The 22,097-nt window shown below is 42.6% G+C and overlaps 1 protein-coding gene across 4 annotated transcripts in view; it reads left to right on the top strand.

Annotated features, from left to right (window-relative positions):
* The window catches only part of LOC123750505 (uncharacterized), a 75,260-nt gene that overhangs the window by 14,160 nt on the left and 39,003 nt on the right, over window positions 1–22,097 (top strand). For all 4 annotated transcript variants that reach the window (XM_069338237.1, XM_069338235.1, XM_069338236.1 and 1 more), the window contains exons 3-4: window positions 2,593–2,741; window positions 8,584–8,712. In XM_069338237.1, the coding sequence (XP_069194338.1) occupies window positions 2,593–2,741; window positions 8,584–8,712 (278 nt within the window). The remainder of the gene's footprint in view (window positions 1–2,592; window positions 2,742–8,583; window positions 8,713–22,097) is intronic.

A 22,097-nucleotide genomic window follows, 5' to 3' on the forward strand; every position in this document is an offset into this window, starting at 1 on the left:
ATGTGCATTTCTATTGGCCATTGCTCCTCATGCCTCTCTGAAGGGGCCAGGGTCTGGCTGTGGTCCCTGGTAGGCCCAGAACTCCACCCACATTGACTGATGCCAAAAGTTAGGACTATCCCTACCAGCCTGGATAGCTCTGGGGAGCCTTGGGACTTCCCCAGAAAATGGCATTTCATTACATTCAATGCTGGGTTTTTTCTTGTAAACAATAAAAATGCATTATCATATTATAATATATATTATTATACATAAACATATATAAAAACTAGTCAACCTGTCCTCGTCCCCTCCCACATAGACTTGTTCGGCTGAAGGCATGTGTGTGTGTGTGTGTATACTCACCTATTTGTGCTTGCAGGATCGAGCATTGGCTCTTGGATCCTGCCTTTCCAGCCATCGGTTGTTGTGTGTGTGTGTATATTTATATTACTACTCTGCTAAAAAATACTGTTACAGTTGTTGTTTACCTTATTGTTGGAGTTAATGTCCATCTTGAATTCTTATGGAGTTGTGAATGCTGTACAGTAAATATGTACTGTACTGTATTATGCCATTAGCACTGTATTGATAAGTAGTTCTGATGTATGTTGAGTACCACAATACAGTTTATGAAAACTATTTTACACTAAAATTACTGTACTGCATCCTTCATATTAACACTAAGACTATGTACTTAAATTTAATACTTATTCTAACTGTTCACTCCACACACGATGTTCTTAGATGTTTGCATCAGCTTTGCTGGTGCTCGCTGCTGCTCTGTTTGATTCGACTGCTGTTTTACTGGTGCTGTGTACGGCTGTGCTCGTGCTGGGTACTGCTGTGCTCGTGCTGGGTACTGCTGTGCTTGTGCTGGGTACTGCTGTGCTTGTTGATTTTCTGCTACTGCTTAAAGTTCTTGCAAAATACTGACTAATTTTTTGGCACTAATAAGGCACTATTAGCAAGCTACTGAGACATCTTGTTGTATAACAATACAGCTGTAGTAAAAAAAATGGTAAATTTTACAATTATTCTTCCACTTGCGGACAAACACGTCACTCACCGACAAAGCTAATGGCACTAGGTACCTACTGAATCAGGAATGCCTGAATAACATCAGGCAGTGAAGATTTCTCTGGAGTGCACTCTCTGGCATGTTTTGCCTGCATTCCACTAGGTCCTGGCTCAATGCTTGATTATCTCACAAGGAAATGTTCCATTGAAGATTGTTTTTACGTTCTTCGCAACATTTGTCTGTAGTGAGGCATCACATTGTCATTAAAAAGATTAATGCAACGGCCTACTACAGCTTTCTCTGGGTGAGTCGTTTCAATAAAAGTTTGCATTTCTTCCCACATCTTACACCACTAACTAATTGTTGAGGCAGGGACATTCTCTTCTGCCTCATTCTCTTCTGCACTCATTCTAGCTAGTTCAACAACTCGAGTACCATTTTCATGCTTACGAATGATCTCTTGTTTTTCCTCTATGGTCATTCTCACATGTGATTTCTCGCCTTGAACCTTACCACTGGCTTTCTTGGGACCCATGGAGAGATATATACAGTAATAACAAATTTTATGCTCAAATAGCAAAATATCCGAAAAGAAACAGTAAATCCTTGCGAAAAATTCAGACGGGCTAGTCACTGGGCGCGAGGCACTGGTAAACTGAGACACAATCGCTGTGCCACCACGCGCTAGGTCGGCCGTACATGTATGAACAAACTCGTATCCCGGGGTAAAGTTCGTATCCCATTTCAAATTTTCTGAACAAATCGGGCTCGTAGCCCGAAAAGTTCGTAAACAGGGGCGTTCGTAAACCGAGGTACCACTGTATTTAGCTTAGCAACATTATTACGATAATAAGAGCTATAAAAATACTTATTTTAGAACTGATTTATTAATTTTATTATTTCGAAGCCGTAGGTCACTGAACTATGACAACAAAATTGAACGAAACACGCATGGTGCTGTGTGCACACGGATTAAACCCGTTCACTTGCGCTGGAGTTCTTGTGCCAAAAACATGAATAATTTCTTAAATAGCAGATGTGTATCATATTACAGTATCTTTTTGGTTTTATTTAGTTTAGTTTAATTAGGATAATAAAGCTATTAAAACACCGGTTTTAAAAATGATTTATTAATATGAAACTTTCAAAGTCATGGGTCACTGAACTATGACGACACAAACGAAAGTGAATTTACAGTACAGTATTCCTTTATCTGTCCACCCTCACTCCTCTTGTTTCATTACAGAAAATGTATACAAGATTTCAATACATTAGCTAGCTATTCACGCTTCAGCCTTTCAATGAATCTACAAAGATACATGTGCCACAGATCAGTGAATGAAAATCATGGAAACACTGTCGTTCACTTTTGTGGACCACTCTGGCTGGTGTTTGGTTCATATCCTACTCCATATAGCCCTTCAGAACGAGGTGTTTCATTACATTCAACACCTTATTTTTGTTGGTACTGTACAGTTGAAAAATACAGTCCTGGATGGGTTATCAGGTTTCAGATATACTGTACCATTTTTATAGGTATAGTTTTTAATAATTTTATATTTAATATGATGGTTAGTTTACTCTGCTTGCAGTTTCAGATGAGGTTGCCAACAAGGCCTTTGAGGAACTTGGTATTCACATTGATTCCCTGCAGTGCGAACCTTCACCACAAGGTGGCAAGCATTGGCTTTGTCCCATCAAAGGCTGCTGCAAGCATTTTCCAAAACTTTCTTCTCTTAAGGTAGTTGCTTTAAATAGTTTTGTAAGTATACTATTAATATTATGAAGACTGAAATATTTTTGAGAGGGCCCCTTAAATAGTTACCCGAGATATAGCAGTGGGGCTGCCAAACCTTAGGTAATTACTTTGGGTCTTCAAGACCCAGTTGATGATACCAGGGGTTCAAAACCTGAATCTGGCTCTCTGAGAGTCAAAGGGAGCTTGTTGAATCAGAGATTAGCTTCTGCTTAAAGTACATTAGTAACCCTGAGGGAAAGAAGGCAAAGAATTGTTGCTGCTAAGTAAGCACCTCAGCTATGATATGCTGTTAAGTACATCTTGACCTGGGTGTTTACCAGTACTAAATGGTAGCTTGGGTCACCCTGAGTTCTTGCCAGTTAACCACCCTATTCACTTGCCCAAACTAAAGTCGCACCTCTTTGCTGGGCTGCATTCAAATTCACGCTTTCAGATGAGTGTTGATGATCCTTGAATCATTTCTTTTGTGTAGGCCATTACGGTTTTTGTTCCATTTTCTGCTTCATGTTTGTGTTTTGTGTCACCCTCCTTGCAGGTTCCCTGTATTTGAGTGAGTGAGTCAGGGTAATTTTTTATGCACCAAAGCAAGAAGTGTCATTTTACATGGTCAGTTGGAAGTCAGGTCTCCAACCTCCATGGGTACTTTTTCATTACATCATAGACCTAGATGACTTGTGTACTGGATTACTATGGGAAATGTATAGGCATCTGTGCTTACTTACTATTGGCCTATTCATTTACCGGACTGTTGGACAAAGGGAAACGATTGCCAAGTAACCTGTAACTCCAAAGCATCATTGATGCTATATAGTCTTCCCAGCTTGGTGCCTTTTGGTAATTACTTCCAAAGCATCATTCTGCTCCAGGAGTTCACAGTTGGATGTGCATCAATTTAATAATGGCCAAATTAGTGTTGATCACTATCCAGAAATTCCTAATGAAAGTTACGTAGTCCTTTGCATTCAAGTTAACTGCCAGTTCATTTCAGAATCATAATACATGCAATTTACTTGATTCCAAGTTATGATAGTGAGAACTGTTTAGAGGTAAGATTACCACATGACTGGTACCAGGAGTAAAAGACTACTTCCTGGGATTTTCCCAGATATAGTTGTATTTGCCACATTACTTTTAGGTGCTGCAGGTTGAAGTCCCCAAGCAAGGGGATGTTTGGGGCTGGGATTGTGAGGTTTTATTTTCAGTATTCTATTTTCATTAGTATGTCTTTAAACTACTTAGGATATGCCTCAGGTGACTTGTATACATGGATAATAAGAACATTTAGAACTTCTGTTTTTATTATCAGCACTTCCACCATATCATTTGTGGTGTTTAGCAGCTCATTGCAGATGAGTGTGTCATTGATGTACAGGCTGATATCACCCTGTAGCATATTTTCTCTCGCGTCAATAGACTGGGAGGCCTACGAAGCAAGAACTGGGGACATTTGGACAGGCAGATTTGTAAACCTCATTCAGAAGACATTCATGTTTCAACATGTTAAACAAGCTATGAGGAGGGACGGAGATGTTCCATCAATACTGGCTCTAATATTCGCCAGGAGAGAGGAAGAGATGTTTGACATCCAGTACCTTCCTCCCTTAGGAAAGAGTGATCATATCCTGTTGGTAATTAAATATGCTTTGTGATATAATCTAGAAGAGAATGGGGATATTGAAACGGCTGATAAACTCGATTTTAAGAGAGGACACTATGAGGAACTTAGAAATTTATTGATGACTCTAATTGGATTCATTTAATAATCATTTAAACAAGTCTAATTAGATGTTACTAGGCAAGGAAGTAGTTGAGATGTATACCAAATTTTGCAAAATATACAATGAAGAAACACAAACATTCGTACCAAAACAGAATTGCAGAACCAGGAAACAGGATTGGTTCAACAGAAATTGAGAGGGGCCAGAGAGGATAAGACAAGAAAATGGATTCAATATTGGAAGAGGTCTAACCTGCAAACATACCAGCAATATAAGCAAGCAAGAAACAATTACACAGCGATGAGAAGAGAGGTTATCTTGAGAAAGGTCTAGCGGACAAATGTAAAACAGATCTAGGCTTTTTCTATAAATTTATTAAAAGCAAGCTACATGTAAAGGATAAAATCTACAGATTGAGAACAGAGAACAGGACTACTGAGAATGAAAAAGAAACGTGTGAAATGCTAAATGAACAGTTCCAAAGTGTGTGTGTGTACAAAATGAGGATTAAATACCAATTCCAGAGCAAGCCATAGAATAAATACATAGATGTATCTCGAGACGAAGTGAAGAAATTACTCATGGGGCTAAGAAGAAATACAGTGGTTAGACCTGATGGAGTTTCACCTTGGGTGCTGCAAGAATGTTCAACTGAACTGAGCACTCCATTCCAATTAATATTCCAGACATCCTTGTGCACAGGAATCTTAGCATATTTATGAAAAAAAGGCAAACATTGTACCAATCTATACAAATGGTAGTCAAGAGGAACCTCTAAATTAAAGACCCATTTCATAAACAAGTGTGGTAGTCAAAACACTAGAAAAAATTAAAGCCAAATTGGTTAAACACCTAGAGAGTAATGACATAATAATGGACGGACAGTATTTGAACAGGAAGATCCTGTGTAACAAATCATCTTAGTTTTTATGATAGAGCCACAGAGAGTCTACAGGAAAGAGGTGGTTGGGTTGAATGTGTCTGTCTGGACCAAAAAAACAGACTATTGATAGAATCCCACACAATTGGCTGTTCTGGAAACTGGAACATGCTGGAGGGGTGACAGGGAGACTTCTGACATGGATGAATTTTTTTTTTTAACTGACAGATGAGGGCAGTAATCAGAGAGAATGTATCTTACTGGAGGAATGTCACTAGCAGAGTACCACAGGGTTCAGTTCTTGCACCACTAATGTTTGTCTACATAATTTATCTACCAGAAGTAATACAGAATTATATGAACATGTTTGCGAATGATGCTAAGATACTGGGAAAGATAGGAGATGCAGACGATTGTAGTGCCCTTCAAACTAATCTAGATAAAATAACTGCTTGGAGCGTCAAGTGGCAAATGGAATTCAGTGTGAATAAATGCCATGTTATTGAATGTGTAATGGAAGAAAATAGACCACACAAATCTTACAAATATTACTGAAGTGATTACGTGGCAAAAGTACTTGTTCAAAATTCACTAAAATTACAATATGTACAGTTTCACACAGTAACGCAATATATTATACACTCAGTACTTTGGAGCGAGTAATAATCAATGAAGCAGTCACACAGTACATGGCGCAACTTCGCTCTCGATGCACCAGGTACAAACAGATTTTTTCTTCCCATTTCTTTGTTCTGTGTGCTTGCAAATATCGCGCTCATGTTCACCCTTGACTTGTACCTGTAGGTGGTATGTCACCAAGGTTGTGAAGTGTAAGGTAATCTTGAAAAGGTTATAGGAAAAGATAAATTTGTAAGGTCGTCTTGAAATGATCGCTTTGTATGGTATTCTGGAAGAGATTCAGTCATTCTGGAAAAGGTTCAGCCATTCTGGAAGAGGTTCAGCCATTCTGGAAGAGGTTCAGCCATTCTTGAAAAGATCTATGGAAAACACCACCATGGAAGCAACTAACACTGTTCATCTATGCAACATGTATCAAATGCATCATCACTGAACCCAGAAAACAATTCATCTGTGTATTATCTATAAAAATTGGAGATAACATGGGGGTGAGCATGGATGGTGCTCAGCTACTACTGGATTAAACGATAAGGTCTGAATTTCACTGTGAGCTATCTTTCAACACTGCATCGGACAGGTGTTTGGGAGCCAGAGGCGCGTGTACTACCCATGATTGCTCACTCAGTACTAAGCCAGCCAGCAACCCTAGGACATTCTGGGATTTTCTGGGGGAGCCCCTTCGGCTTCCCAGAGCTATTCAGGCTGATTTGTACATCATTAGACTTTGGCATCAGTCAGTGTGAATGGAGTTCTAGGCCTACCGGGGACCACAAGCCAGAACCTGGCCCCCCTCAGAAAGGCATGAGGAGCAATGGCCTATAGAAATGCACATGGGATTTGAAGCATTCTATGTCTGCCATCGATCGGGCCAGGCACCCAGAAAAATAAGTGCCTCAAAACAAACCCCTATTCTGGTTGAAACAATGAAAATAGTCTAACGAGCAGACAGAACTCCCAAAATGAAAATTAGCATGATGTCACACTAGCTGTGCCGCATGTCTGGGCAGCTACCCCCTCCCGGGAAGGGGAAGGGGGAGCCCCAGATCCACCGCGCCAGCGATCCACCCTTCAGTTCTCGGCCGATGTGATTGTAGCACGATCGTATGGCTCCAGCTCGAGTTTCTCTCTATGTTGTGCTCTGCCTTGTATCCAGTACTGCTCTTTCACTGGCATGCGAGCTGGGAGTATCTGGGGCTGAATGTGCTTAGGGTTCCCTTACCTGAGTGCCCTGTAAGTACCTCCCTTGGAGCTTAGGGTTATCTTCCACAAGTCACCTTAGGGTCTACCTTTGTTGGTCTTTTGCTGCTTGGGATGGACCGTCCCGAGTGTGTTGGGGGGTTTCCTCCCTTGTTTACCGTGGGGTAAGTGGTAGGTTTTGCACTGGTAAGGGTGTGGCGTACTGCGCAGCTAGTTTTTCCCTATAACAGCAGCCGGCTCTGTTCCTTCTGGGTACATTGTCCTCTTGTGGGATTTTTCTTTTCATTTTTTTTTGTGTGTGGTAGGGGGGGTCTGCCTTTGTGTCTCTTGCCCACCGTTATATTAGGATCTTGATCTCCAGTGTTCGGTGGTACTCCCTGCTTGGCCCCCATGAGTGGACACGTCCTCTATGTTCAGTTTTAGAAGTTTGTTTGGTAGACTTGGGCGCCGGATAGCGGTACCCTGCCTGGGCTTACCCTTACCGATACCAGTCTAAGGGCCCTGGGAAACCCTGCGAGGGCGCACAGGGTCCGAGGGATGCGACCGCTGGGTCCCCTCTTGCCTTGTGCGAGTTTGAGGATTGCTCTGTCCCCTTGTCTCAGGGTGACACTTATTGGTTTTGCCTCCGTCATGCTGCCTGTTGGGTTTGTGAGACCTTCGACCCGGAGTCCTATGAGCATTGTTGCTCGTTTGTGACTCAATTCACCCAATCCTCTGATGACATTATTCGGGTACAAATGACTCAGGCGTTGCATGCTAGGTGACTGAGCGGACAGAACACGGGACGCGTGATCCTGTGGTCCTAGGTTTGATCCCGGGCACCGGCAAGAAATGATGGGCAGAGTTTCTTTCACCCTGATGCCCCTGTTACCTAGCAGTAAATAGGTACCTGGGAGTTAGTCAGCTGTCACGGGCTGCTTCCGGAGGGTGGAGGCCTGGTCGAGGACCAGGCTGCGGGGAGACTAAAGCTCCAAAATCGTCTCAAGATATTGTCTCAAGATAGGTATAGGTTGCTACGTGCTCGGTTGGTTGCTGTTGGTCGCTTCGGCCTTGTTCTGTCCGCACCCCCTTGGTCTTCCCCTGCTGTGGGTCATTCTGGTCCTCCCCTCCTCCCCCTTTGCTTCCGGCTCCAAAGCATCTGAGGGCTTCGGAGTTGGGACGAGCCACCAGGGCTCACCCAGAAATTGGCATTTCATTACATTCAGTGCTGGTTTATTCCATGCAGACTTTCACATTTATGTACTAATCATTTACATGCATATTCAAATAACTGTACACTTCTTGGTTATTAATCTTGTATTGAGCAATGTAGCACAAGAAAACATGAAACTTCTTATACTCTATATTTACTACACCTATTTAAATAATCTTGAATTTCTTTCTCCTGTAGGTTCATTTGCTGAGCCATAATGGAATCCGGCCGTATAAATGTAGCTATGAAAGCTGTGACTGGGCATTTTATACATGGTACAAGCTTAAACGTCACATTGAAACTCACTTGAAGAGACGGGATTATGTGGTAAGTTTATGCAGTGCAGCAAACTTATTTCATATATCTGCAAAGGTTGGTAAAATTAATTGTACAGTAAATTCTATCAACTCTTTAATACTCTCCTAGGCTTTTCTTCTGCTTTATGATGCTTTTCTGGCGGGGAGTCTCGTAAGCGTTCTGATTTCACACTGATTAAGTACTGTAACAGTTGTTGAAGTGACATGAGTAGAGACTGGGGGAGGGGGGGAGTACCTGACTTATTAGACTTTCACAGGGAGATGAGTTAAGGTCACAGAAACCTTACCTCAGGTAGTTTCAAAGGTTGGAAGGCTATCCCTTGTTACCAGATTCAAGTTCATTAATTCAACGGAAAATTGTGGATTGGTGGGTATAAAAGCTTGTTACAAGAGAGGAAGAGTGTGTACTGTGTCTCAAGACAGGAGTCTGGGGTCTAGTGTTGGGTACCACAGGGGAAGGGAAACTGATGATCTGGTACCTACACAGAAGCTTCATCACAGCTGTATCTTGAGTGAATACGGGTCCCTTATGTTCTAAACATCACAAGAGTTGATATTTCTATTGCCTTGATAGGGAAGATAGAATAGAATTTTTATATTGACTAAATAAATAAATATATAATACTAAACTGTCCAACTGGTGTGTCCATTCCTTTCTGTTATTCATTCATAGAGAGTTGCCAGTGAATAGTGAGAGTCGACCATGTTCTCCTCTTCCCCTTCCTGTGGCATCCTTAACTCTCATCTTTAACTTTCCCATGGCCGTTATCCTTCGCCGCCGGTCACTGTAAAGTACTGTACTTATGTTCATCAAAGGCGAATGGGGTGGTTACCTTGAGGTGCTTCCGGGGCTTAGCGTCCCCGCGGCCCGGTCGTCGACCAGGCCTCCTAAGAAAATACAAGCATTAAGTAACCTAAAGTTATAATTTATATCAACTCGCTTGGTGGCAGTATCAGTGGTGATAGCCAGGTGGGTGGTGTTATATAAGTGTTATAAATACACAGCCTGCTACCATTTATAACATTTATAATGTTATTCTTTACTTCTGTGTATTTATAACACTTATACATAATACATATAAGTATATACTATTATACATATACAGTGGCACCTTGACTTACAACTGCCCCTACTTAAGGATTTTTTGAGTTACGGCGTATATTTCGTTGGAAAATACGACTCCACTTACGACCTTTACCTCAACTAGCGACTTTGGTGATATGAGTATGGGTCGACCCATCGCGTGGTACATGGTGGCACGGCTGGCCATCTCCCCCCCCCCTTCCCCTCCTTCAGTTAACCAGAGCCGCCCGCTTAGTGACAATTGTGCTTGTAAAGACTTTCATTAATTTTTGTGCTTTTTTGTTTTTTGAACATAAAAGTAATTATCATATCTCATGTCTTGGGTCCCAAGAAAGTCAGTGGTAAGATACATCCTAAGAAAACACATGTGAGGATGGCCATAGAGGAAAAACAAGAGATCATTCGTAAACATGAAAATGGTACACGGGTTGTTGATGTAGAGTAGAGGATGTCCCTTCCTCATTTATTAAAATGTGTGCAGTATGGGAAAAATTGCAAAGTTTGGCTGAAAAGTGTCACCCAAATCAAGCTGTAGCAGACTGTTGTGTTAACCTTTTTAATGACAATGTGATGCCTCACTTCAGACAAGTGTTAGAATGTAGAGAAAAACAAGTGTTGCCAGACAGGTTTTTAGTGAGAAAAACAAGCAGTGCGCCACAAGCAGGTCCTAGTGGTATCCAAGCAAAATGTAGGGTGAGAGGGTACCCCAGAAAAGTCAACACTGCCTGATGTTATAATGGAAGGGAACTTCCCTTCCAAACACTAACACCTCTCCTCCCCTCCTCCTCACCGTCTTCCACACGCCAACAAGAGTCCTCATTCAAGGTAAGATATACATACAGTACTGTATTATAGCTAGTACAAAATGAGTATTATTCGGTATAAAGTGTATTTTTTAAATTAATATTTTTGGGGGTGTATTCGGCATAACATGGATGAAAAAATTTTGGATAGAAAAATGAGGGCTGTAATCAGAGGCAATGTATTGGACTGGAGAAATGTCACAAGTGGAGTACTACTGGGTTCAGTTCTTTCATTGTCTATTGTCTACATAAATGATTAAATGATCTGACAGATGGAATACAGAATTATATGAACATGTTTGCTGATGATGCTAAGATAAGTCAGGTCGAGGTCGAGGGAAGACGTACCGTGCGCGCTCCGGTAAAATCGTGACATTAACCGGGATTCTTAGGACTACTGCCGTGGATTACTGATTACAGACATAACAAAGTGCATAGTGACCCGCTGGAAAATTGAAAATAGTCATTAACAATAGAACTTTGTGTTAAATAGAGAATAAACGGGAGACACGTGTGAGCCAGTGAACGAGGCTTTGTGTACATGCGTGTATTAGGAAAAAAAAAAAAAAGTGAACGGTGATTCGTGGAACAGTGATGTGGAACGGGTATCACAACAACATATAAGTTGGAAGTGAATATTATAAATATAGAATACTAGAAATATAGAATAGTGGCAAGAGGCGGCATCAGTGGTTATAAATCGGGTAACTGGAAACTGGTGACATCAACCTGGGCCACAAAAGGTCACCTGTACTGACCGGGGGACCAGCCTCGCTACCTACGCTAAGTACCTGCCATAAAGTTTGAACAAAATAACATACATACTATTACAAATATACGGTATACATATAATATTATAAATATTAAACATATAAATATATATACATATATATTGTTACAAATATACAATATACATATAATATTATAAATATATAGATATATACAACAAAACAAGGCAATATGGGAGTAAATAAACAAATTTGTGGCCACTGTAACAACTTCTTAACCCCTTAACTGCGTTGCCTCCAAATGTGACACCCCCGCAGTGCGCAGGAAATAAATTCTCTTGAAAAAATTATTTTTTCTTTTTAAAGTGTCAAAAACCCTTCCCTGAGTATGGGTATGTAAAAAAAAATTCGAAATTGTACTTACTTTGGGTGCTATGGGGTCCGGAAGTTGGGGCGTGACGTCATCATTCCCCGTGCGCCCGTGGTGTAAGCTCTCAGAGGCGGTGGGGCGCTCGGGGCGGGGCGCGCGAGTTGCCGCGAATATATTTTTGTTCATTTATTGCGCACATTTCCCAATACATTTTCATTGTTTTTATGTGCCAATCCAATGTATAATGAACACGTACACTGTAATATCGCAGTACAACATCGGTACTGTCCGTAGACACTGTGTTACGTGCATCACAAACAACTTCACTTATCCTACACAATTTCCAATGTATCATGCCAAATAAATTTATATTTACACTTTATATACACACTGTACAGTATCACACACTATATACACACACCATAAACACACTCAGTACTCCGCGAGTGTGTGATATGCTGCGAAACAGCCAACGGGGCAGAGTGGCACCTTGCACTCCACGCACCAGGTGCTGATACATCTTCGTTTCTGTTCTCTGCGGGTAGTGTTCCTGCATACTATACACGCACGTTTACCCTTCTCCCGTGATGCTGTGCCTGGCATATACTCGAGCATATGTACTCCGAAGTTCTCATTACCCCTCAATCTGTCTGGAGCTGCATGTGGCATTGTTGCTTGCACTCCGCGCGGTACAACAGAACCCTCCTTGCCATACTTTACTAGCAGCTGTGACACAACACCAGCACTGAATGTACGTATAGACGGTCTCCTGCCAGATTTTACTAAGTACATATTGAAGCAGTTGAGCACTGCAACATCCATCAGGTGGAAGAAGAACTTTTTAGTCCACTTCACAGACTTGCGCACGCACTCTACTCCACCAAGCATCATGTCACACTTATCGACGAGGCGCATGTTCACGTTATAGTCTATGACACAGTCTGGCTTATACACGGTGTTGCGTGTCTGAAAGTGGACTTTCCCACTGTCCAACATGGCACCGGTGTGAATCGTACTCAGCATATTCACCTCGCGTCTGTCCTTCCACCGCACTGACAGCTTATTGTCACACTTGCGCAGCTGGCACTCGCCCACGGCTATAGCTATACCGAACACTGGCATTTCCTTCCTATGGCTCTTCACAGTGCCACATACGCCGGTGTTGTGGGCAAGGAGGTATCTGGTCAATAAGGGGCTGGTGTAATAGTTGTCGGTGTACAGTACATGCCCCTTGTTCAGCAACGGTTCCATCAGGGTCTTTACAACACTGCCAGAGAACCCGTGTTCATCTTGAGCCGGTATGTCGACGTCTGTACCAGAATATAATATCATGTCCAAGACAATACCAGTCTCACAGTCGCATAGCACAAAAAACTTCAGTCCAAATCGGTGCCGCTTTGATGGAATGTACTGTTTGAATGCCAGTCGCCCCTTGAACAGTACAAGCGACTCGTCAATAACCACATTCTGTCCAGGTACAAAATAATCCCTGAACTTCCCTCTCATGTCACTGAACATCTTCCGTACTTTCCACAGTCTGTCGTGTCTGTCCTCATTTGCATTATTCTCGAAATGCAGGCACCTGAGAATCAAGAGATACCTATCACGCGACATGTACCGGTTGAACACAGGCGATGGAACAAGGCTGTCTTTGCTCCAATATTCCTGGATGACAGCTTTCTCAGAGTGCTTCATCATCATGGTGAGTGCCAGAAACACGTACATTTCGTCAATTGTCGTGTCCTTCCATCGTGTGAGCCGTGAGGCAGGTAAAATGCCTTCGTCTATGAGGCTGTGAGCGAACCTGTTTGTCTCAGTCACAAGATGCGCCATGAATACATTGTCATAATATGCCTGAAAATATTCCATGTGTGCCATATCATCACCAGTATATGGGAATAATGGTGTAACACCAAAATCGCTATCATCAAATGTTGGTATTTGAGGGGCAAATGTGGTGCAATCCTCCCACACAAGTACACCAGGGGGTTTGGTGTTGGCGCCAACACCACGGCCAACACCACCACGAGCACCAAAACTACGGCTACGTCGTCCGCTGCTTCTGCTGGAGCTGCGTGAGGGTATGCTAGGCGCTGAGGCAGATTTACGTACTGTACACCTACCACGAATAAATGATGTTGAGGGGCCACTGTCGTTGTCCACATGCTGTGAGGCACGCTGCCGCCTGCCGCGGCGTGTTGCTGAGGTAGCAAAACCCCGCCTGGTAACACCACCACTGCTCGTACTCGGGTCGTCCACACTACTCGTATCGGAGCCAATGTCACTGAAGCCCGAGAAAGATTCGTCACATGTACTATCACTGAATAAACTACTAGCGTCTGGGGACATACATGATGGTGGTGATGATAACGGTGTTGACCCAGGGCGGCGAGGCAGGCCGGGCGAGGCACGAGTACCCCACACACTCGCCACATCTTCCAATTCTGTCTCTTCCTCACTCGTATCAGATCTCTGAGTTAGGTCTTTATCTGGATCATAGTCCAGGTCATCATCCAGAGCACCGTCATCATACAAAATATCGCGTATTTCCTCCTCAGAGAGTCGTTTTCCATGACCGCGGGTCACCGTGGAGCGGGAGCTCGTAGAGGATGCGTCAGACATGGTTGCTGCCGTGAAACTGAGGCTCCCCACGGCCGCAGGGCATGCTGGGATTTTTTTTTAAGATGGCGGACGATCACTGGGGCCCCCACCCACCCATACCATACCCGCGTCACCGCGCGCCAGTTTTGAATGGAACGTGAAAAATCAAAATACCTGGAGGCGCGTTGCGCAAACCAGACGCGAGCCTGCAGGCGCGTTGCGCAGTTTAAGGGTTAAAGACGAAGGTAACGGGAATGGAATGTTATATCTGTAAGACTAGATTCCATTCGGCTTGTACAGGAGTGAGTAACACTACGGCACTAAGAGCTGGCCACTTGCTCTGTGTGTGTAAAAATGACCTGCCAGCTTGGAATATCCTAAAAAACCTTCTAGATAACATGACGCATGATCGGAAAACATCATTCATTGGAAGCCTACCAGCCATCCAGAAGGAGTGGGAAAGGAACAACAATTCTAATATACAAGGGGCGGAGGCTATAGTCAGGGATGAAACTGAGGCTGAAACTCAGGAAGTTGTAAACTCTGACTTAGTGGGCGAGGATGTAGATGACGGTAAACTAGAAAGTGTACCAGACAGCACTGACAGCTCGATAGGTACAGACACTACGACGGTTCCCGATAGAGCAATTCAGAACAGAAGGACAGACTTATGCAAATTTTATGCAAAGGGCATATGCAGACATAGATATGCTGTAATAAGAAAGGATTAGAATGCAGTTACCAACATCCCAAAAAATGTTTAAATATGCTTAGGAAAGGTGAGTGTCGATTTGGATCAATATGTAGGTTTTTCCATCCTGACATGTGCCAAACCTCACTGGAGGACAGAAAATGCTATGACCTCAGCTGCCCACACTTTCACGTGAAAGGCACGGAACGCTACATAAAGAGTGGCAAGCAGGATAATGAATTTGGAGGAAACTATAAATTTTTTATACCAGACCGGCAGAGAATTCAAAAGGAGCAGCATGGAGAGTGTATGGAACTGGATGCCAGATCCACTTGCATTCCAGAATTACAGATACAATTACCCACCGAAAGGGAACTACAACTACGACAGAAAACTGCCCTACAACAATCAGTACTGGTCAGAACAAACTCATTATGTCCACGAATAATGGACTTGCCGAAAAAGTCTCCCATTCAAACTATCACTAATAGAGTAACCTCATTCATCTTTGCCAACATACAAGGACTGAAAACAAGAACAAACAACAAAGTACAGTTCATAAATGGCCTCCTCACGGAGTCAAATGCAGTATTTGGAGCTTTCACAGAAACCCCATGCAGGGGAATTGTTGGACAGTGAGATCTGGATTCCAGGATATAACCTATACAGGTGTGATAGGAAAATTAGGTCACATGGAGGAGTGGGTCTGTATATTAGGGAAGACCTTGTATGTTCAGAGCTCCTAAACGTTACAAATGAGGTGGTAGAGGTACTGGGATTAAAAATAGAGAAAATAAATTGATTATACTAATATACAAACCGCCAGATGCAACGGCTGAGGAATTCACAGAACAGATAAGCAAAATAGAGAATAGCCTTGATAATTTGGAGAACCCGATACTTGATATTATCTTCCTAGGTGACTTCAACTTGCCTAGTCTCGGGTGGAAAATAGCAAACAATAATATTATACCAGGAAATCTATCAGGACCTAACCAACCACAGATTAGAGAACTACTTAGATTCTGTGACAAATTTTCACTCAATCAGCAGATATCGGAGCCAACGAGAAATGAAAATATTCTAGATCTGGTCTTTACGAACAATGAAGACATTATCAGAGACATTACGATATCAGATACCACATACTCGGATCACAATCTCATTGAAGTGCAAACGACCATCAGTACTCAGAATAGACCTAAAACGTTGATAAAGCGAGAGGGGCTATTCAGTAAATTCAATTTTAATAATAAAAGGATAGACTGGGAGATAATAAACAGGGAACTTACAAACATTCCATGGGGAACTGTTCTAAATAATACAAGTCCTACAGAAGGAATAGAAAAACTGACTTCAGAAGCGTATCAAGTCTGTCTGAAACATGTTCCTTTGAGGAAAGCCAGAAAGATCTAACGTAGAAAGAGAACGCAGACGACACTATAAACGCAGGAAAAAAATAACGGAACTGCTTATGCAGACACGAATTTCCCATCAAAGGAGGAATAATTTAAATAGGGAGATTGAAGAAATCGAGCGGAAATTGAAACACTTATGAAACTGAAGAAAGGCAGTTAGAACAGAAAGCAATTCAGGAAATAAAGAAAAATCCAAAATATTTCTTCTCATATGCGAAATCAAAAGCAAAAACCACTGCCAGTATTGGACCTATTCGTACAAGTGAAGGTTCATACACGGAGGATGACAAAGAAATTAGTGAAATCCTAAAAAAGCAGTATGAGGACATGTTTAGCACTCCAATAAACAACATGAAGGTGGAAGATCCAGACAATTTCTTTATGCGGGATATTCAAACCCCTGTAAATATAACTGATATAAACACAAGCGCACTAAATTTTGAAAAAGAAATTGAAAACATGCCCATGCACTCGGCCCCAGGTCCAGACTCATGGAATTCAATATTTATAAAAAAATGCAAAGTGCCGGTAGCACAGGCACTCAGTATAGTGTGGAGGAAGAGCTTGGACACGGGGGAGATACCAGATGCACTTAAAGTAGCAGACATAGCCCCTCTACACAAGGGAGGGAGCAAAGCATTGGCAAAAAATTATAGACCAGTTGCACTAACATCGCACATCATAAAAGTATTTGAGAGAGTGATTAGGAGTCAGGTCACCAATTTCATGGAGACCAATGACCTTCACAACCCAGGCCAACATGGATTTCGAGCGGGAAGATCGTGCCTCTCACAGCTACTTGAGCACTACGACAAAGTCACTGAGGCATTAGAAGAGAAACAGAATGCTGATGTGATATACACGGACTTCGCAAAGGCTTTCGATAAATGTGACCATGGCGTGATAGCACACAAAATGAAGTTAATGGGAATAACCGGTAAAGTAGGACGCTGGATACTCAGTTTTCTGTCAAACAGGACTCAGCGAGTAACTGTCAACCATATAAAATCTAGTCCAAGTGCAGTGAAAAGCTCTGTACCTCACGGTACAGTCCTTGCACCGCTGCTTTTCCTTATTCTCATATCAGATATAGACAAAAATACAAGTCACAGCTTCGTATCATCCTTTGCAGATGACACAAAAATCAGTATGAAAATTACCTCGGCTGAGGACATTGAAAAACTTCAAGCTGATATTAACCCTTAAAGTGCGCATCACTTCATATGAAGTGTAAATCGTTTTACCAGTCAACTGCGCTTCACTTCATATGAAGTGTATGGGTACCGCGCACGATTTGAATGGCCCGCGGTGTAGCTGGGGGTCCCATACGCTGCCCAGGGGCTCTAGTAAACAGCGGCCATTTTGAAAAAAAATCCAGCTCACGATCCGATGGCATGGGAGGCCTCAGTTTAGCGAGAGTCACCATGGCGAGCGCACGGTCAAACGCCTCACGGGCACGCACCACTCAGTCCTTCACCCCAGAGCAAATAGCCCACGAATTATTCTCTGAAGGTGAAGAAAGTGTGTTTGACGATTCAGACAACGATGAGGATTATACACAGTTGTCGGGTGATAGTAGCAGCAGCAGTGAAAGTGAGAATGACCGCCATGCCATGGCGAGGCCTATACGCTCTCCCATGCCTCCTCGCCCATTTTCTACCCCAATTCTACCACGACCTCACAGTTCCTGTGGATATTTTCTGTTTGGGGGTGACGAGTCAGAGGGAGGTGACTCCTTTTCTGGGTTTAGTGACTCAGATCAAAGTTTTATTGAGCCTGTGGCTGGTACCAGTGGTGTAACTGGGCGAGAAATTGTCGCGTCAGCAGCATCTCGCCCGGCCAAGCGCCACCGCATGGCACCACATGAGGGACCAAGACCCTCGTGTTCACGTGCACCCACCTCACGTGCACCCACCTCACGTGCACCCACCTCACGTGCACGTAGCCGCCGTGCTTCTCGCAGACGGTATTCAGCTCCTGGTCGCCGGTATGCATCGCTTCCTCGCCGTCTTTCCTCTGCATCTCGCAGGACGCCTGGTGTACTTGAGTGGAGTGATGGTGACGATTTTATTCCTAATATTCCTCACTTTGACGATAAAGATGTAGGGATTACAAACCTTTTCCCTAATCAAGGTGAGGACATGGCTGAGATGGAATATTTTACAGCATTCTATGATGAACCACTCATGGAATACATTGTACACCAAACGAACCTGCATGCTGCTTACCTGATTGAGAGGGAAATCACAGAATTTTCACGACTGCAGCATTGGAAAAATACCACAGTGGCGGAAATGTATGTGTTTTTGGCACTCTGTTTGTTGATGAAGCACTGTCACAAACATGCAATAAATGACTATTGGAGCAAGGACAAGACAATACCAACACCTTTATTCGGGAAATATATGTCATGAGACAGGTTTCAGATACTCCTCAGGTGTCTACATTTTGGAAGTGTTCAGGATCGAACACCTGATGATAGACTGTGGCGAGTGAGGCACTACATGAACGATGTTATTGGAAAATTCAGAGATTTTTACGTACCAGCACAGAAGCTGGTGGTTGATGAATCTCTCATACTTTTCAAGGGACGTGTTCCATTCAAACAGTACATTCCCTCAAAACGAAACCGATTTGGCCTGAAATTTTTTGTTCTTTGTGATTGTGAGACAGGATACGTGTTACACATGATTCTGTACTCGGCTAGTGATGTAGACATTCCCGGTAACGACGAACATGGATTCTCGGGGAGTGTAGTGAAGACCATCATGGCTCCGTGGATGAACAAGGGACACATTTTATACACAGATAATTACTATACAAGTCCCTTGCTAGCTCGGTTCTTGCTAGAAAATAGAACCGGATTGGTTGGTACAGTAAAGCCACAACGAAGGGAAATGCCTGTGTTTGACAACGACATTGCAGTTGGTGAGTGTCAGAGAAGGAAAAGTGATAACATTCTGTCAGTTCGGTGGAAAGACAAAAGAGAGGTGAACTTGTTGACAACAATTCATGATGGAACAATGGTGAACAGTGGGAAAGTGAGCCATAAAACAAACGCACCACTATATAAGCCAGACTGTGTTTTAGACTATAATATCAACATGCGGTTGATTGATAAATCCGACATGATGATTGGCACTGCAGAGTGTGTGCGGAAGACATGTAGGTGGACGAAAAAAGTGTTCTTCCATCTTGTGGACATGAGCATGCTGAACTGTTTCAACATGTACCTTGTGAGAACTGGACGTAAGCCCACTTTCTGTGACTTTGTATTTGATGCTGCAATACAGTTATTAGGAAAGTTTGCAAAAGATGTCCCAGGTATTCAGCGGCCCATCATAAACCCACTGTTGCAGCATGCTGGTACTCCACGCCTCGCTCACACTGAAGGCTTCCTAGCACACAAACTTAAGTATTTGCCACCTGGTGTGAAGCGTGCAATAGCCCAACGTGATTGCTTGGTGTGTAAAACAACGACACGTAGAGACAAGAAACGGAAGCTTGTGCAAACATGGTGTGAAACGTGTGGTATCCCATTATGTGCTGTCGACTGCTTCAATGACTACCACAGTCTAGAAATCTTCTAAGTGTGCTTCAAAGTGTGTATAGCGTGTGCGAGTGTGTAAATATGTAAACATATAAGCAGATAGCGTGTGCGTGTGTGTAAATATATACAAATATAAGCAGAACATACAATATAATAGACTGTAATGACATATTATATTGCCGTACTTGAAAACATTTGTGTGCGCCTGTGTATACTCAAATATGCAACAATTATTGATACAAAATATGTTCAAACAGTATTTGAAACACAATTAGTGAAAAAAAATTAGATAAAATGCGCTTAGACATTGTAAATAAATAGCGCGAAAATATATTTGTGGCAACTCTGGCTGTTTGAGGACCGCGCGCAACACCTCCCGGGCGTGTACTGCATGAGCGAACATGCAGATTGTGACGTCATCACCAAGCTTCTCGGCTCTATTGCAACAAAAGTACAATAGAATTTTTTTTTTATTTTTCCCGTGATCAGTGAACAGAACTTAACAGATTAGCAAAAAAAAAATTTTTTTTTTTTTTTCCAAATGACATGCGCCTGTGCGGATAGCAGGATATTAGACCCCGAGCATGTTAAGGGTTAATAAAGTTTTCGACTGGGCATCAGAAAATAACATGATGTTTAACAGTGATAAATTCCAGGTACTCAGGTACGGTAAAAATGAGGACCTTAACCCTTAAACTGCGCATGACGTATATATACGCCCTGAGTAACATGTCCCATGGTGCGCATGGCGTATATATACGCCCTGAGTAACATGTCCCATGGTGCGCATGGCGTATATATACGCCATAGGGTGCCAGGCCTGATTCAAATGGCCCGCGGCTACACGGGGTTCACAGTAGCTTCCTCAGGGCTCTTGTAAACAGATGCCATTTTAAAAAAAAAATCGTGGGCAATATTCTCAGGTGTGAGAGGCACAGTACTGTTGGAGCAACCAAGGCCGGCGCACGCAGCATGAGCGAACAGCATTGATGTTCAGCTTGTGACCACAGCATCGCCGAAAAATGTCAAAATAAATATATAATTGTTATTATTTAGCGATGACAATATTACAGATGACCAATGACTGATATAAATAACCAGGGTTGTGATAATAGCAGGATTGTTGTAATAATTAGCGCTGTGGGAGGAGTGATGCTGAGAGACGGAGGGAGACAGCATCGTTTACTGACTGTGTGGCCACCTGTTATTGTTTGCATTCACCATACCAGGTCAGTGGTTCTCTATGGTGAACACAAATGTAGATACTTATATATAATGTGTGTATTAGTGTAATAACAGCAAAAGGATTATGCAGGGAGGAGCCATATGGGTGACGGAGGTGACGTCGTCTGCACGATTTGTCTAGCTGTTTAGAGGGTGGCCACTATGCTCTTTGGGCGCACTACAAGCTTAGGTGTACAGTTACGGTGCATAAAACATGTAGACATTTATATATAATATGTGTATATAGGGTAATAACACTGCAAAAGGTATTGTTGGGGGAGAAAGTTTAGTGCGTGTGACCTTGAAAGAGTGAGGGAGCCGCCATCTGTGTATAGCGACGACTCTTAGTGCCTGAACTAACTATATCAGCTTAGCTGTACAGTTGTGGTGAACAAAATATATACATACTTATATATAACGTCTGTATATAGTGTAATAACACCACAACTGGTATTGTTGGGGGAGAAAGTTTAGTGCGTGTGTTGAGGGAGTGGCAGCGAGTGGCTGGCTGGTGTGTGGCGGTAACTCCTCGTTGCTTTTCGACTCTCAATACCAACTTAGTGGTTTGTTATGGTGACCAAAACATGCCAATACTTATATATAACCTGTGTATAGAGTGTAATAGCAGCAAAACTATTTGTTTATAGTTTTATAAACATAATTGAATCACTAATATGCACATCATACTTTTGAGTATAGCGATTATTAACCACTTTTATTATATAAATATTACAATACACACTATTGAATAATATTACTGCAAAAAAACTAAGAAAAAATCAATCGGAGACATTGAAACAATTAGGTAATAATATCTTTGTGGCAACTCCCATCTGTCAACGCGGGTGACGCTGACCGGGTCTGACGACCGCTCTGTCAACGCCCACTTTTTGTCAGACTTCCTCGGTCAATTGCGCCCAAAATAT

This window comes from Procambarus clarkii, chromosome 39 (assembly GCF_040958095.1).
Source record: "Procambarus clarkii isolate CNS0578487 chromosome 39, FALCON_Pclarkii_2.0, whole genome shotgun sequence".
NCBI lineage: Eukaryota > Metazoa > Arthropoda > Malacostraca > Decapoda > Cambaridae > Procambarus > Procambarus clarkii.